The sequence below is a fragment of the Pelodiscus sinensis genome, chromosome 6 (assembly GCF_049634645.1).
Source record: "Pelodiscus sinensis isolate JC-2024 chromosome 6, ASM4963464v1, whole genome shotgun sequence".
Lineage (NCBI taxonomy): Eukaryota > Metazoa > Chordata > Testudines > Trionychidae > Pelodiscus > Pelodiscus sinensis.
In genome coordinates this window covers 104,427,471-104,444,626 of record NC_134716.1, presented here as the reverse complement: position 1 = coordinate 104,444,626, position 17,156 = coordinate 104,427,471, and the positions used below count along the sequence as shown (strand labels likewise).

Here is a 17,156-nt window from a genome sequence, read left to right as displayed (position 1 = left end):
TGACTAGTTCCTACAGAGCCTCCACCTATGGCTAGATGGGAGTCCCCCAAGTCTTAAATATATATTCAGGTGCAACCAAAGTATTTCATCATTCCTCTCACACCTTCAGAACTTCCTGAACTTTTCTTGATTTTTAAAATGTTTTTAGCCTGATCTGTGTTTACTTGGATCATTATATTTTATTAAAACTGTCCAGTCTTTGGAAGACTGAGTTTAAAGGAAAAGGAAAATATCATTTACAAAAAGTTGCAAAGAGTAACACCTTAATTCCTCCATGAGTTGCTCTGAATATTAAAGGACTATATTCATGCTAAGCGTTCCTTCCAATGCATGTTATGTGCTACAAGAACAATTTTTGGAAAGAAAATATCATTGCTGAATTGCCACTTAAGCAAATGTCAATTTCATCTTTTTTCTTAATTCATAGCAACATCAAATGGAGAGAAATAAGGGGTAAATGTATAGAAGGAGCAGGTTCTTAAACTGTTTAAAAAGAACCCAGAAACACTTTTTCTAAAAAACTGAACATTCAAGGAAATCACAAGTTAGAATTCATGTTCATATGGCACTTTCATAGTATTTTATTTCTAGATCTGTGTTAATATGATAGCATTCTCGCAGCAAAAAGCAACACTGGATACTGAAATGCTGCATAGTTGTTTTGCTGCTGCAATCTAAACTAGACTTTCAGTTCACTGCCACGATGAAAGAGGTCTCAAGCATCAGAAACATTTCTCTCTTACTGATGTTACTGCATTAGCAGTCTGTACAGGATGCAGCCAGAAGTGACTGTATAGCAACGTAATCCAGATCATTGGGTGAGTCATGTTCCAAATAACTCCCATGTCAATAGGGAAGACAATTCATTATGCGTATGTGATGGGTGACTCCAAAGGGAAGTTCAGTCTTCCAAATGTTACCTTTCCAGTAGCATGCTATAATAATCACAGAATTCCAACTGTCACCCTTTGTCACATGCTACAGAACTGAATTATCAAGGGAGCCCTACATTGTGTGAGTCAGCTAGCTTTGTTACTCATCATGTGTAATTAGTAACGTGATGCTATTAATTTATCTACCTGGTTTAATTAGTTTTCTTTCATACATGCAGTGATAAATTAACAAGTAGTAGCGCTATTGAGAGCTGAAGGCTATTTAACCTGAGGACAAAACTTGTTCTGGGTAATGGCAGGGGGACCATGTTCCTGATAGTGGAACTATAAACCTCAAATAAAACACATTTCTGCCTAAAAATGTGATTCTCTTTTCAGAACGTCAGACAGGAAGCATACAGCTCTGATCTCTATTACATCTCACAAGGGATGAATGAGTCACATTGTCTTAAACAGCTCACAGTGTAGGATTCAGGGGCTAGGATGCACAGCTTCTGCAGAGCTGCTATTCCCTGCTCCAACATAGCTATGAGAGAGCCAGAAGTGCCTTGACTCTGCCTTCCCATGGTGCTAGCCAATTCATATGAATGGGAATGGATGGGGAAGTGGTCTGCACCAGGTACCAGGCTGGGAAAGATTACTGTGTCCCTGGAGCAAGGGAGACCAGGGACCATGTTTTGACGTACTTGGAGAGCTCCCGGGCAGAACAACTATGTGCTCCCTTTCCCCAGCAGTGTAGCCCAAAGATTTTCCTTCACATATAGGAGGGTAGTCCACTACTATTGAGGTCATTTTTAGTTATCTTAAATGGGAGGCCTCCCTAACCCTGTCTTACACACCTTCAAGCCTCTGCTTTTGACACCATATCATGATTCAGGCACATTACTAGTTAGCTCAAGTAGTATTCTCCCTTCACATGATCAAATACAAATACATTTAGTTGATGTTTGAGCCTGAAAGAGTGGAAAACCTGTTTAACAAGTATGCAGCATCAAGGTTCTACTGTAAGAAAAACTTATTTTGCGACTCTAACATTAAATCACATTCATTTGAGTCAGAAAGATGGCAAAGAAATAAACAAAACCTCCTGAAAGTTGAAGATTTTGTGCCAAAGATTTAGCCTCTTCCTTGTTATTCCTGGGAGGTCTCCAGAAAACTGCAACACAGCAATCTAGCCTGTAATTGCAACCCTCTTTTCAGAAAGAGTATAACTTAAAGCAAAGTAGTAATTGCAGATTGAAAAAAAAACCTCTATTTGCACAGATCAGCTATATTCTCTGAAAAACAATCACCCAGCTGTTCCACAAGCTTTGAATGGTTTAAATCTTTGAATCAAGTACTTACCACTTGGAAGATCTACACTAGTTATCCTAGAAGGTGGAGATGAGCCAGCACGATTTTTGGCTACTACGCTAATTAAGCAATCATTTTCCTCAAGTTTTATTTCAGTGCTATTCAAAGGTACAGGGACGTCACGAGCGTTCAGCATCGTCTCTTGCTGATAACATGACACTTCATGGGAAAGTATTACTCCGTTTGCTTCAGATCTAAGTAATGGCTATTCAACAACAACAACAACAAAGCACAAATCACACAAAAACCAAAACTATCTTTAAAAGTCAGGACAAAAGATTACATGCATCTAAAAGTCAGAGTTGGGATAATCAGGTGAAAAAGTCAGTAAAGCAAGAATGTTTTAGGAGTTAACACATGAACCCTGAAGACAACTCTCAAAGTAATCAATCTAAGGAAATTATTCTGTAGGAATCAATCTAAGGAAAAATCCTACTTAATTCCATGTGCAACTTTTTTTAGTATCCACATTTCTGGGACAATAAGGTTTTAGTTCAGGACACTAATTTTGTGAGTAAAGGCCTATAAAATATTTAAGAACAACACTTAGTTTTACTGGATACAAACCTGGCACATATAGAAAGTATGTAAGAAAAGCAAAGAACACACACAGCTACATACCTTCCAAAAGATTGTTAGAGTTTCTCCGACAGGACTTCTCTCTCTCCAGATATCTGGTCCTCTGACAGGAGCTAAGAAAGAAGATTTTGTTAAGCATGTGGCTTATAAGTTCAATATTTTGACATAAAAGGACAGTTTTATAAACTTACGGGCTTCCAAAGTACTGCAATTTTGTTGCTTACTCCATTTACTCCACCTCCAGAAGTGCTCAGAAGCTGAACAGCGTACTCTAAATGCGTACATGGTAAATGGATGTAACGCGTCCACTCTAGCTCTGTAAATTGAGTTTTCCGCACCAGCCATTGAAACATTCTGCAGTAAGAATAAATAGAATTCTAAATGAAAACGATTCTCTTGTCCTATATCATGCTATCATATCACTACCTGATTTTTTTCAAGTCAACTATAGTATTAAAGTTGTAAAACCAGGGATCTATACAATTATTTAAGAATCTGCTACACAAAGTCCAGTGGGATGTAGTCTCTTCAAAGGGGGGCAATCGGGATGTACCGTATTTTCCGGCGTACAAGGCTACTAGGCGTATAAGACGACCCCCTAATTTTTTAGTTAAAAGATAGGTTTTCGTCTTATACCCCAGCGCCCCTCCGCCTCCCCAGCTTTGCTCCCGGTGTCCCTGGTCTGTTGGAGACGGTCCCCAGCAGACCAGAGGCACCGGGAGCAAAGCCTCAGAAGCGCAGCACCCCGCTGCCGCTTCGGCTTTGCTCCCGGTGCTTCTGGTCTGCTGGGGACCGTCTCCAGCAGACCAGGGACACCGGGAGCAAAGCCTCTGAGGACGCCCCGGTAGCGGGACAGCCCCAGAGCACCTGGGCTGCCCCGCCGCCGGGGCCCCTCCGCGGCTTTGCAAAGCCTCGGGGGAAGCCGGCGGCGGGGCATCCCAGGTGTGCCTTTGCAAAGCCGCGGAGGGGCTCGGGCAGCGGGGCAGCCCAGGCGCGCCTGGGATGCCCCGCTGCCTGTATACCCAGCGTATAAGACGACCCCCGATTTTTGGGGGATTTTTTTTTAGCATCAAAAGTCGTCTTATACGCCGGAAAATATGGTATGCCAGAAAGTTATCAAACCAGAATATATGGGGAAAGAGAGAAAAGTGAAAGAAAATATATAGGGAAAATATTGTACATAAAAATCACCATTTACCAGTGGAAGACTTTCAGGGGCCTTCCATAAGAAGTCACACCTACTATAAAAATTACAATATAGCTTGAACATCTCTAGTCCAGCACTCTCATGGGGCTGAGCAGAGATGAACCAGAGAATTTGCTGAACCACAGGAGGTCAATATTGCCTAGCAGCATTACCAATGCTTCCACTGTTTACTAGGCTCTTACAGGACATTTATAGGTAGTTTAGTCAAACAACAGCCCAGAACACTGAGAACTAGGACTGGTGGCTGTAAATAGTCTTTGTGGGACTGTGGGGATACTCGTTCACACCCCTGATAAGTGGACATCCAGCTAACTAAAATCATGCCAGACCACGGATGTTGCTGGACCAAAGAGTGCCAGACTAGAAAGGTTCAACTTGTACCAATAACTATTTTAAAATACATGTGGGTATTTACTAAAATGTCAACATCAGGCACTGTATCCAATGTGATAATGGGAATAATCCTATAACATAAAGGAAAGTAATCACAATACTAACAATACTCTTTCCACTTTCCCAACCCCTATCATTTGACTCCATGTCACTTTTTGAACCACCAGGAAGGACTGGTGGTCCACTGACCACAATTTCAATACCTTTCTCTTTGAACCTGTTCCGCCAGGCTATATATGACAGCTATTGTCACTCAACACACTTTCTACATGTGCATGAAATATAAAACCCACACTGCTTTCAATGGGACCAGGATTTCATCCATATGCTCATAGTGATGGACATAGCCTGAGAATCTGGCCAGATAAGTAATATTCTTCCTTCCTAAAATGGTGCTTACACAAAGCACAACAGAGAAAAACCATATGACCAACATCCATATCATTCAAATAAAATATATACCAGTAGGAGTGTTACACTGAGTGTTCCTTTTCCTTTGGAAGGAAAACAAATCTAATCCTAATTAGATTTTAACAAACAGCAAATAGCATAGTATTCAGTTTAAAACAGTGCATAGTAGTTGACATGCAAATGCATACTACTATAAATGTGTACAGTGCCTCAGCCCAATGGCTGCTGGGAAAAATCCTGAGCCTGGGAACATTTCTTACTGAATCTACTTATAAATACACACGTATGCTGGCTGCCAAGAACTGGTCTCCAAAGTGAATTTTTATATGAAATTACTTACAATTTTGTTTCTAATCCAAATGACAAATAGACCATGTCAAAAAGCCAGCAACTGAACACATCGGTAGAAAAACTTCTGTTGTGTGTCACCAAAACATCTTCCAGTATCGACAACAATTTCAGTTACTCCTTGATTCCACAATGCCCTGTTCATTTAGAGTGCATCTAGATAGTGGCGCTATTTCAGTATACTTCCGGTATCCCGAAATAGCATTTTCTGCATCTTGACAGCACACCTGTTATTTCGAAATAGCTTTTGAAATAATGGGCATCCTATTCCGATGTTCCTGTAAACCTCGTTCCACAAGGATCATGGGACGTTTTGGAATAGTGCTCTATTCCAAAATCAACTTGAAATGAGCTACGCAATTTAAATAGTTCAAACTGTGTAGATTATTTTGAGCTAAGGGTTCAGTGTAGATGCACCCTTATAGCATAGCATCTGCAGAACAAGATAATAGAGCCACATATTTTGTAAAATTTTGGCTTGTGTTTCAGTTGCACTGTCTTTATCTAAACTTACTCACATCTAAATGTCATTTCTTTCTACTTCCCTCTCAAATCCTCCAGCGGCTTGTGTGGGTTTTTACTTGTGATACCTAACGTACCAGTACTTTTTAGCACATTTTATAATTTTAGTACAAAAAAAATCAAAAATCTCTATTTTGAAGTGCACAGTTCTGAAAGACCAGCTTGACACAGCTTTGAAACAGAAGCCTATCATACTGTATTTAAACCCAGAGACTTCCCAGTGCAGTTCTTTTAAAAAACAAAAACTCAGACATTGCTCCCCCCCCCAAAAAAAAGTGTTTTCCATTGGCTATAGCAGGCTGTGGATAAGGCTCCAGGAGATAACAAAAACTCTTTTTCCATAACACTTTCTGAATTCTCAGGTGTTTCGCAGTGACAGTGTGGTGTGTGTGTGTGTTTGGTGGTTTTGGTTTTTTTTTGCGCAATTGTAGCTTTTAAAGATGAAGAGATAATATTCTTCAACTTTAAAAAGGGTCCAAATAATAAATTTCTTTGTGCTGCCAGCACAAGACAGCAGCTTTGCAAGGGACCGTAAATGTTTCTCTGAAGGCTATAAAACATTTCAAATTAGGGTACACCTATACTTTGAGATGAGAGAGCCTATACTTTGAGATGCGCGAGTCAGTGTGCTAAAAACAGCAGTGTAGGGGACTAACATGGGCAGTGGCTTTGGGTGACTTCTAACCAAGCAGAGAAGGAAAGTCCTTGCATGTGCTACCCCAGCTACAGAGCAGCGAGCTACCTGCTGAGCAGGAAGCTGCTGCTGTCATAGAATCATAGAACTGGAAGGGACCTCCCTGTCACTGAGGGGGAAGTGCCACTCCCCCCAACTAGGCAGCTTCATACGCAGCAGCCTTGAGAGGGGGCTCATTAAGCAGTTGCAGGGCCATGTTGCTCAGCTTAGAGGAACCTTGCTGATGGCCCAGCAGGACATCTATGGCCTGAGCAGTTCCACGACCTGGCCTGCACACCAGTTCCTGTGGCCTGGGTGTATATCTGTACCCTTCCCCCAAACCCAGCCCCTGTTCCAACCCTTCTGCTTTGCCCTAACCCCTCATGGCACTACTTCCTCCAAGTCTCAGCCCCTGAGGGATACAGCCTCAGGATTACTAGGGGGCCTGGTGCAGGATGGCAACAGGGGTTGGGCTCTCTGCACTCACCACAGCAGCAGGAGCCATGGGGAGATGGAACAGAACAGCCACTCTGGGTCAGACCAAGGGTCCATCTAGTCCAGTGGCCCGTCTTCCAACAGTGGCCAATGCCAGATGTCCCAGAGGGAATAAACAGAACAGAACAGATCCATCCTGTCTCCCATTCTCACTTCTGACAGAGGCTAGGAACACCATTCCTGCTTATCCTGGCTAACAGCAGTTGATGGACCTATCTTCCACGAATTATCTAGTTTTTATTTTTTGAACCCTGTGAAAGTCCTGGTCTTCACAGCCTCCTCTGGCAAAGAGTTCCACAGGTTAACTGTGCACAGCAATAAGAAATACTTCCTTTTGTTTTCTGAAACCTGCTGCCTATTAGTTTCACTTGGTGACCCCTAGTTCTTGTGTTATGGAAGGAATAAACAACTCTTCTTTATTCACTTTTCCACACCAAGGAAAAAGTTTGCTCCAACACACTCTCTCAGCCTCTCCCAGTCTCTCTGCTTCCTCACAGCTCCTGCTGCCACAGTGAGCATGGGGGGGGGGGGGGGGGCAAAGGGGACAGCAATCCCTGCTGCCAGGCCAGGCCCAGGCTGCCCAGGGTTCCATGGGCTAACGAGTATGGGGAACCATCCCATGAGTTAAATCACCCAGGGGCAGCAGGAAAGGCCGTGGGATGTGCAGGGGGCCTTTTGAAGTCCTCTGCTCCCCCAAAGCTTTTGCCGGGGGAGAGGGGATGTCCACTAGGAGGATCTGAGGACTAGCACTGGTTCCAAGTAGAGTTTGAGACCCCTGATATAGCAGGTACTTTTTTGTTTTCTCTAAATTACAGATGTAGAAGACTTCAACAGGTATCTATGGACACAAACAGCTCATCACTATCAGTGGGAAAATTCTTCCCCTCTTACAGTTTTAACCTCATCTACAGATTGCAATAGCAAGTTGCTGAAAGAGCTGACAAACACATACAAAGTAAGAAGATTCCACTTACACCAACTCTAACAGTGACTTGGAAATGTCAGGCCTGGAATCTTAAAAACTACCTCAAAGTAAATGGAGTGGAAAAGTATATGATACTGTGTGCATAAGAGCTGCCTAGCTCCCAAAGAGTAGCTCCTGAGAGTAGCAATTAAACAGAGACATCTTCAGAAAAGCAATTGTGAAAAATTATGACAGAACTAAAATATTACGTCTAATTGTAATGCTTTGCAATGTTTCAATACACTACTTTAGTTTTGCCTGTTAGGATTTACCAATATACTCTGGAAGTAAGCAGAATTGGTGCTTCTCTGCATGCTTAGCAGCTAGACTTCTGATATTTAATACAGTATTCAATAAACAGCATAACCTATCAATTTCTCTTTTCTTGGTAAAGAAAATTGTAAAGAAAGGAATTTAAATAAAGCCATTAGCATTTCAGCAGAGCAAAATTACATTAATATAATACTTACCAGTTGTTGTTCTGAATTACTGTTGCTAATTTCAATTTGACACAGAAGTCTTATTTGAATATAGTTGCCAGGTATATACCAAGACAGATGGGCACTTGTTGAACTATTAGTGTTCACGGTGAATTTATCAGGAGTTCCTAGATGAACTGAAAAATTAAATTAATAAAGAAAACCAATTAGAATTTTTTTAAAGGTGATAAAGAATAGGGTTTTTTAAAATTATTTTCAGTTCTGTAAGAAAAATGTTACTTTTAAAGTAGTCAAAAAACAAACAAAAGAATATTCATCATACTGACAAGTATTGTGACAGCTGGGCATTATTAAAAAACCCGAACAATACACATTAGTATCTGGTGATGAAAGCACACCACCAAGTAATTTTTGTCCATACTGAAATTTTGTTTGAGACTCATGGAAATAGTTTTATTCTAGTCAGAAGCCGTAATTGACATAATGGGCCTAAGTGTTAAAGTAAGTTACAGCATAATATTATTTCTGTTAATTGCTACTGCTCTCACTACAAAGTACCTACAATTTCAAAGATCCCAGTGACCATTTCAAAAGATCATATCAGTATTTGATCAAACAGGAAATTAAACAAAACCACCTACACTCTTATTAGCAATTGGAAAATGGGACAAAAATATAGAACATCTATCCTACAAAACTTGGCAGGCAATGTTACATAATGCACCATTTCCTTCCTTAATCTTTGAATACTGGCCACAGATCCTCTCTGCTTCCTGCTGAGAACATTCCCAGTGTTACTCTCAGTGCAGAAAGTAAAGGCCACGCATAGGAACGGTGCAGGTTTGGGTCCTAATAAGTAGCACTTAGTTATTAGAATTGACTAAAAAATTATGTGCCATGTAAATGACAGAAATGTAGCTAGTTACTGGGGCATGCATAAGATTCCTCTCCTAACATGGGGCTAAGGGTACTGGGTATATGGTTGCAGTGCAGAACTGCCATCTCACCACATCCTTACCTGCTTGTCTTCAGCACACATATGGGGGGAAGGGGGGGAAGGGGGAGAATGAGGGGCATTTTTACTTAATTCCAAATACAGATAATCCAAAACAATGAAAAAAATAAAGCAAACATAATTACAAATGCAACATTCCATAATTAGTGCCCAAATAAGCTATCATCTGTTGCATTAACCATCTTGAGCCCCACTTAATGCTCACCTCTTTGATTTACATCAATTAAGAGCGATGATTCTGCTTGACCGAGAGGATTGGAAGCTACTAGTGTGAAACTGTAGATTTTCTGATTGGTATGCACTGGGAAGTCACAGCGATGTTTCTTATTCAATTTTTTGCATGTAACATTTTCTCTGGATATTCTGTGAATTGAAAAAGAGATTAATTTTAATTTCTAAGCCACCTATTCAACAGCACTGAAGCTTCTTAGTATAGACTTCACTGGATACAAGGAATGAAGGGCATGTGACTATTGCATTACTTAGTTAATGCAGTGCCATTATTTGCCTACCCCATGTTGCACTGCAAAGTACACACAATTTAACGCCACAGTGTAGCTTGGACAGGCACTAGTCACAAAATCCATGGCTCCCAGCTCCAAGAGAATATACTTTCCTTCTCCCTAGCACAACCTACTTCATTTATACTTTAATTTTTACTTCCACCCTTACCTCCTCAGAAACCTGGAAAAACAGACAGATTCTGTAGAGAGTCCTTTAAAACTGGGCTTTAGAATCCTGAATAAGGAAAGTATCCATATTCAGCACAACACTTAAGCACTTAACCTTTTATGGGACAGAAGTATTTGCTTAAGTGCTTTCCAGAATCAGGAACTAGCCAACCCAGCAGAGAGAGTAGATTCTAGCGCTAAGGTATTTGCACTAACGATGACCTATCACCAGCCTCTTCCCATCTAAACTATGGTCAGCCACCTTGTGTGCCTCAGTTGACTTTCAGGCACCTCTGAGCCACACAAAGAGTGATGTAATCCATCAGGTAGCCAAGACACAAATTATTTAGATTTTTATATGATAAAAAAACCCTTGAGATGCATCTGAAACAAACAAAGCCAGTGCGAAGCACAGAGTACAGTAGAGAGTGCCCTCTTTAAGCAGCCAACCACTTTCCTCCATACTAATGGAGGCTTTTAGGGGTTGTGACATATATTTGGGACTGCAGAAACTTACTGTGCACTCAGAAGGATGAGAGCTTGGCTTGAGAGTCCTCTACAAATGCTAGGCATTGTGACTATTGGTTTTTGTGTTAACCAGTCCAATCTCATTGTTTCCTTCTGTTCCCACACCTGTTTGTCTTATCTACCTATTGTTCACAGTCTTACACTTAGGTCCTAGGCTTTTTAGGACAGGGATCTTCTTTTGTCATGTCTATATAGAGCCTACTCCAGTTGAATCCTGGACTGAGGATGCTACCATAATAATCTCTCTCTGTATATATAAATTATTTTTCCCTGCAGAATGCCAGAATGACTTCATCACGTCACCAGCATACACGTGCCGCCACCCACCTCAACTCTCAGCTGCTTGCTGTGGCCAGCCTTGGCACCATCACCTCCAGCCATGGGCTGCTCCAGCTCTGGTTCCTACTTCATGCCCTGGGAGACTGCACCGCTGGGGAGGAACTGCTGGGGTTGGGTCCCCTCCGCCATCTGAGCCTGACGTGACCCTCTCAATTCTCCCACCCCTTCCACTGCTCCCTCCCCCCTGGCCAGACACCTATCCCTAGCCCACTCCTGCCCTCTCCCCCTGGCCAGACACCCTGCCCCCAACCTGCTTCTTCCCCCTCCCCTCTAGCCAGACACCTACCCCCCAGAGAGAGGGGGGTTGGCAAGCCTAGTGAGCAGGGGGTGCAGCCCCCTAGTAAGTAATAACAAAACTAAACCCATCAAATGTCTCAAAAGAAATGTGCCCCAATCGTAACTATACAATCACAGAACTATTGCAACACTATATTGCAATCATGTGATTCTGTCTTGAAGTCATTTAAAAATTAGTTCTGTCTTCTTGTATGTATTTAAGTGGAGTGTTTTCATGACTGAAGAGGCCATGCAGCAGTTAGTCAGTATCCTAAAAAGCCATAATGTACCTATTTGTATTTTAACTCTTTAATCCTTCCTAATGAAAGTGATTTACCTTTCAAATAAAATATACTTTGTTTGCCGTTGCCCATAGAGTTCAGTGGGTCTGCCTGGATTCCAGCTACATGTTATATTAATAAAGGTACGTGTTTCACAGTTTAGGTTTTGTGGATTATCAGGGGCATCTGTAGCAGAGAAGGAAAACAAAACAATCACCCTGCATGTTCACAGAGCAGGATATAATATAAAAGATCAGACAATTGCTTGGACATCTATTAACTGATGAAAAGTATTATTTTGTTTCCAGAATATATAGCATAAATATACGGTTACAATTATGCCCCAAATCTGCAAACAATTACACATATGCTTCATTTTAAGCACATTAACAGTCTCCACAGTCTAATGCTTGACTTAGACAGGAGTACTCCTGTGTTTGAAGTTAACCACATGCAGAAGTGTTTGCAGGATCAGGGCACTGAACTATGAGCATTATACTATTCTATAAGACATGTTTCAGAGATCCCGAACTGCACAATTTTGCCTCCAAATAACTTAGGAAGATTATTAGATCGTGTGTCGTGTTTTGGCAGCTGCTGGCCTTGCTGCTGCTTAGGAGTCTTTTAAACAATTCATTCAAACAAGTGAACTACATTAAATATTACATTCTTAGTACATGCACTACACTGTGTTTTATTTTAATACTTTTTTTTAAGACCACCACATGTCATCCTCCTCCAAGATAATTTACAAGTCTTCATCCGCAATTTTCATTTCATCTTGTTCCTCAACTCTACACCCCAGCCCTGCAATGACCATAATCCTTGGCATAGGCATTCTAGACTAGTCACTGCAGAATGACATGTCGTACTCTCCCTAGAAACCAGAAATGGTAGGTAGGCTGAGCAGCTGTGATGGAAATAAGCCAGTTTCTTTCTGGCCACTGTGGGATGGAAGGGCTACACGCAGGATTAGTTTGGTGTGAGTAGTAAGGATATCTCCATTCGGATTATTAGCGATGAGAGCATACCCAATGAATATAGGTCTAATGTGCCAGGGGAAGAGTATTTACCTCACCAGAGGTGTAGGTACTCAAACTAACAGCTCTGAAGCACGTATAAACAGTCCAATATACAGACAGTGAGCTGTTCTACTCCCCTGTTTTCCATCTGGTTTCTTATCTTTTCACTTTCCCCTACATCTCAGTCTTGCTGGACTCACAGAATAGGAAGATGAGAGACAGGAGTTTATAAAATGCTGGGAATGAGGTAGCTTAAATATACTAGATCTTCAAGGACGGACACATCTGCCAACCCTGAGTATGCTGCACTGTCACTGATCCACAGTCAGTATTTCGTGTATCCTTGACTTATATTTACATAGAGAGGTCTCCATTTTAAAAGTTCCATAGGACTTGGACAGTATATTAGATGAATACAAAAAAAGCATTTTAATCACTTAAGATTCAAAATCAGTAACAGAATGTACAGACTGAAGGACTAAAAACACACACCTTTAAAAGCATTTAAAGTCATCTATTTGAACAACTGATTGCCACTCTGCTTACTTGCCAATCTCTAGTTTAAGATGGTGTTTATTTTCCCACACTTTAAACTGGCAAGGAGCTGCACTATGTTATTAGAGATATTAGTGATTACCCGCAGCTACTGGAGGGAAAACAAAGAACTCAAATTGTCTGTTAGAGGAAAAATGAACTAAATATTAGCAATATTTTGTTTTAAGATGTAATTATGTTTGTAGGAGGCTTTTGAACCTTCTGACCCTAAAACAAGGAACAAATGATTTGGTATCGTAAATAGACTGAAGTATTTCCATTCATTTTTCAAAAGAATATTTTCCATGAGAAACTACAAATTTTAAATTTGATTCTTTACCACAAGGCACCCAAAAACTAGTGCACCAGAGAGGGAAGTTCAACAATCAACCTGCCACTTTGAACACATCCCTATGTATATGTGGTAGTTTAACACCAAGTAACATTCAGAAGGAAATGCTGGTAATGTGAGGTTTTACATCTTGGCTTTCTTGCCCCATTATTTACCTTTTCAGAATCAAATCTGAAATTCTAGGGCTTTGCAGTGCAATCCCTAGTTTAAGTGTAATAGCTAATGTTCAAGCAATCGGCTGCCAAGTGACTACTGAATCACAACAGGCAGAAGATAACGCTTTTGGCAATCACAAAAACTTTCTGCTAAGTAACAGCAAATAGTCTGGTAGCACTTTATAGACTAACAAAACATGTAGATCAGTGTTTCTTAAACTTTTTGAGACCATGGAACACCAAACAATATTTTTTATGTGGAACACCTATGAAAATTTTCTACAAAAAAAACCTGTCGTCAGATAAAAAAAAGATAAAAACAAAGAAGAGGTCGCAGCACACCTGCGAGTTGTTGATGGAACGTCAGTGTTCCCTGGAACATAATTAAAAAACACTAATGTAGATGGTATCATGAGATTTTGTGGGCACAGCCCACTTCTTCAGATTTGAAGAAGTAGGCTGTGCCCACAAAAGCTCATGATCCCATCTTCATGTTTTGTTAGTCTATAAAGTGCTACCAGACCATTTGTTGATTTTTAAGTTTATCCTGTACAGACTAACTTTGCTACCCTCTGAAGTTTCTGCTGAGTGTCAGTGTTTTCACTGCTAACATTCTACACTTAAAGCAGGGAATTATGTATATATGATGGGCAGAAGCCTCTAAAATAAGAGTGGTATTAATTTTACTTGTGAATAAATAGTCACTACCTCTTGACAGCCCAAAAAAAAAATCAGGAGAGGGTCTTCTTCTGTCACATGCCAGTCACTGCCCTCTTCAGAGATCAGAGATCAACAAAATGATATAAAATTGCTATTTTGATATACTCACTTGGCTAGCAGGAAGTTGAGAATGGAAATGCTCATCTAACCTCTTGGATAGTGGAGGCTTCGCATATTCTACTCTTGTCCCTCTATGCTCAGTTGGGTGAGGGAGTTCTCAGCAGCTTTCTCTCCTCCCACCCCACATAATCTCATCACAAGTTTGACGGATCTGGGGCATCTCCTCTTGTCCTCCCCATGATCATGAATAATAGTGACATGATGGCTTTGATCCGCCAGGTTCTAGTGGAGATTATCTAATTCTATTCTGTTTATACTGCATCCTTATCACTTTGGCATGGGAGCATTTGGGGAGTTATCTGGGTTATTAGGATTAAAACCAAACAGTTCCTCCAAGCTCCAAAATGTAATCTATCCTTGGAAGCCAGGCAGGCCAAACTAAGCCACTGTTTTAAAGCAAGAGAGCTGGAGTCACAATACCATTAGTTTCCATGTTCTAGTTTGATTTTCTCAATGTGAATAAACCATAGTGAACTTCAGTTCAGTACGGGTATTGTATACTTACGTCCTACAAATAATACTGTTCCTGCTATTTTGTTATCTGGCAGCGAGCACCATACATTTGTCCCACTAGAAATTGAAGCACTGACATTCTGCACTTTGATTGCACTGCTCTGTTTGCTGAGGTGAAGGATTGGATAACTTTCTGATCCATATTTCATGTCTTGTATACTTTCCCCTTCGTTGTATAAACAGCAAAATGTCACATTTGAACCCACTAGTACCACTTTGTCCTGAGGAAAAACCTCAGCGCTATTGGGCTCATTATCTTTTCCTAGAAAGAAGAAAAATAATACATAAACCAAATAACTTTTATAACACAGTAAGATTACTTTCTTATATATTGAGGTAGTCAATGCTTACACAGCTTAGGAGTGCTCAGACTACCGTGTTATGCATAAAAAAACCATGTTGCAAAATGTACAGAAATCTATTTTAAACAATTTTCACCAACTCAAACCATATGACCACACTTTACATATCTTTAAATATGTAACTGAAATAGGCTCACAAGATCCACAATAATCTATCAACTCTTCAAATTAAAAGGTAATATTATTCAATGTTTACTTTGAATTCAGTCCAGTTTTAGAAGTAGCTAAATTCTGGACAACATGCAAGAAAATAAGCATACCAGGAACTGTTTTAACTGGGCTCCATTCACTCCATTCCTTCCTACCATGAAAATACGATTCATTAATATAACATCTAATTTTCACATAGTGTGAAGTACACTCCAAAGGTATATCAGATGTCCATTTCCAAGAAAGAATAGTGTCTTTACCAGTCAATTTCGAATCATAATTCACCTAAAATGAAAAACAACAAAAAGCTCTCACAAAGATAGACATTACAAGCATTTCAACATGCTACATTAGTTAGTATTACAGTAAAACTCCAATTGTCCAGCATCCAGTGGTCCAGCACTCCCGATAGTTCGGCACCAACTGGAACCCGCAGCTGCTTCAAGAAATTGTTAGTCAATTACAGTACTGCTGGGTGGATGCAGATGCAAGCGGAAGCGGCAGAGAGGGGGTGAGAGGCAAGCCTCCCTGAAAAATGACAGAGGGTTCGCCCCTTGCCGCACCGTTCCCTGCCTCCTGGCCCCCGCCGGAGGGAGTAGAGAAAAGATAAATTGCGAGCCTGTCACCTGCGGATCCACACGGCGGTACTGTAATTGACTAACAACTTCTTGAAGCAGATGCCTGCCTCTCGCCCCCTATTCGCCGCCGCCGCTTGCAAGCTTTGCCTCCCTGCAAAATGGCGTAGGGTTCGCTCCTCGCTGCGCCATTCCCTGCTGAGTTCCCACTCCCCTGGATGCAATGCGGGTCCCGGCAGACCCATCACAGCCCCCCGCCAGAGTACCTCCCGATAGTCCGGCATATCCAATAATCCAGCATCACCTGGGTCCCAAAGGTGCCGGATTATCGGAAGTCTACTGTACTTAGAAACTGTGCTTTTCCCTCTGTGAAAATTTTTACCCCAACCCACCACCAAAAGTAATGAAAAAATTGACATCTGCTGAAGTTTTTCAAGTAAATTTCAATGTTTTGGCAAAAGTTTCAACTGAAAACTGTAAAATATGAAATGCTGGCCTAGTCTCTCATGCCCCATTCTACTTCATGTGCCAGGCTCCCTACCTGGATCAATATCTCATGTACCACAGACTCCCTTCTAATTGAGCTGCCACACTGCATCATGGCAGTCTATGGCATCTCTGTATCATGGGAAATGTAGTTCAGCTAGGGAACTGATCCCACAAAGTACAATAGGGTCAAGAAAAACTGATAGCATTTCTGAATACAAACTAACACACACATCCATTTTGCAAGGTGCTATGTGAATTTAAAAAAAAATGTTACCTAGGGTATTCAGATATAAAAAACTTTATCACAAACATTTTGCTTTCTTTTTACATATTCTTTTATTTTTTAAAAGATATTCTTTTTTTAGATATTCACTCTAGAATGAAATGTTTCTATGTTGTAGGTGTCTACTCTACCTTCATAGACATAAAAGACTGAACACAAAGTGGACACAAACATAAAACAGGAAGTATTATTATTCAGTGCTGTTTTCTTTAAGAGAGTATTCTCACTGTTTAAAATTTGTAATATTATATTAAGTTAGCTTTTGTCTTTCTACTTCAACAAACTGAGCTAAGTTTTCCTTATATTACGAAATGTCAATAATGGATGAAATGTAAATCTATGATCACTATTTCTTAAAATTATTATTTCTCTTTTTAAAGTCTTGAATTGCCTGTCATTCCTCCTCCCCAATAGCACTGATGTCTCTCACTTATCAGTGTCCTCCTCAGAACTCTCACTTTTGTTTTGTCACTCCTGTCATGGCATAATATTT

General features: G+C 40.7%; 1 protein-coding gene across 2 annotated transcripts in view; it reads right to left on the bottom strand.

The window, feature by feature from the left end:
• LIFR (LIF receptor subunit alpha) overlaps positions 1 to 17,156 on the bottom strand; it is a 90,917-nt gene that overhangs the window by 32,446 nt on the left and 41,315 nt on the right. For both annotated transcript variants that reach the window (XM_075932518.1, XM_075932516.1), the window contains 8 exons: positions 15,427 to 15,601; positions 14,797 to 15,066; positions 11,445 to 11,574; positions 9,499 to 9,656; positions 8,309 to 8,454; positions 3,017 to 3,179; positions 2,868 to 2,938; positions 2,238 to 2,451 (listed from right to left, as the gene is read on the bottom strand). In XM_075932518.1, coding sequence (XP_075788633.1) covers positions 2,238 to 2,451; positions 2,868 to 2,938; positions 3,017 to 3,179; positions 8,309 to 8,454; positions 9,499 to 9,656; positions 11,445 to 11,574; positions 14,797 to 15,066; positions 15,427 to 15,601 — 1,327 coding nt within the window. The remainder of the gene's footprint in view (positions 1 to 2,237; positions 2,452 to 2,867; positions 2,939 to 3,016; positions 3,180 to 8,308; positions 8,455 to 9,498; positions 9,657 to 11,444; positions 11,575 to 14,796; positions 15,067 to 15,426; positions 15,602 to 17,156) is intronic.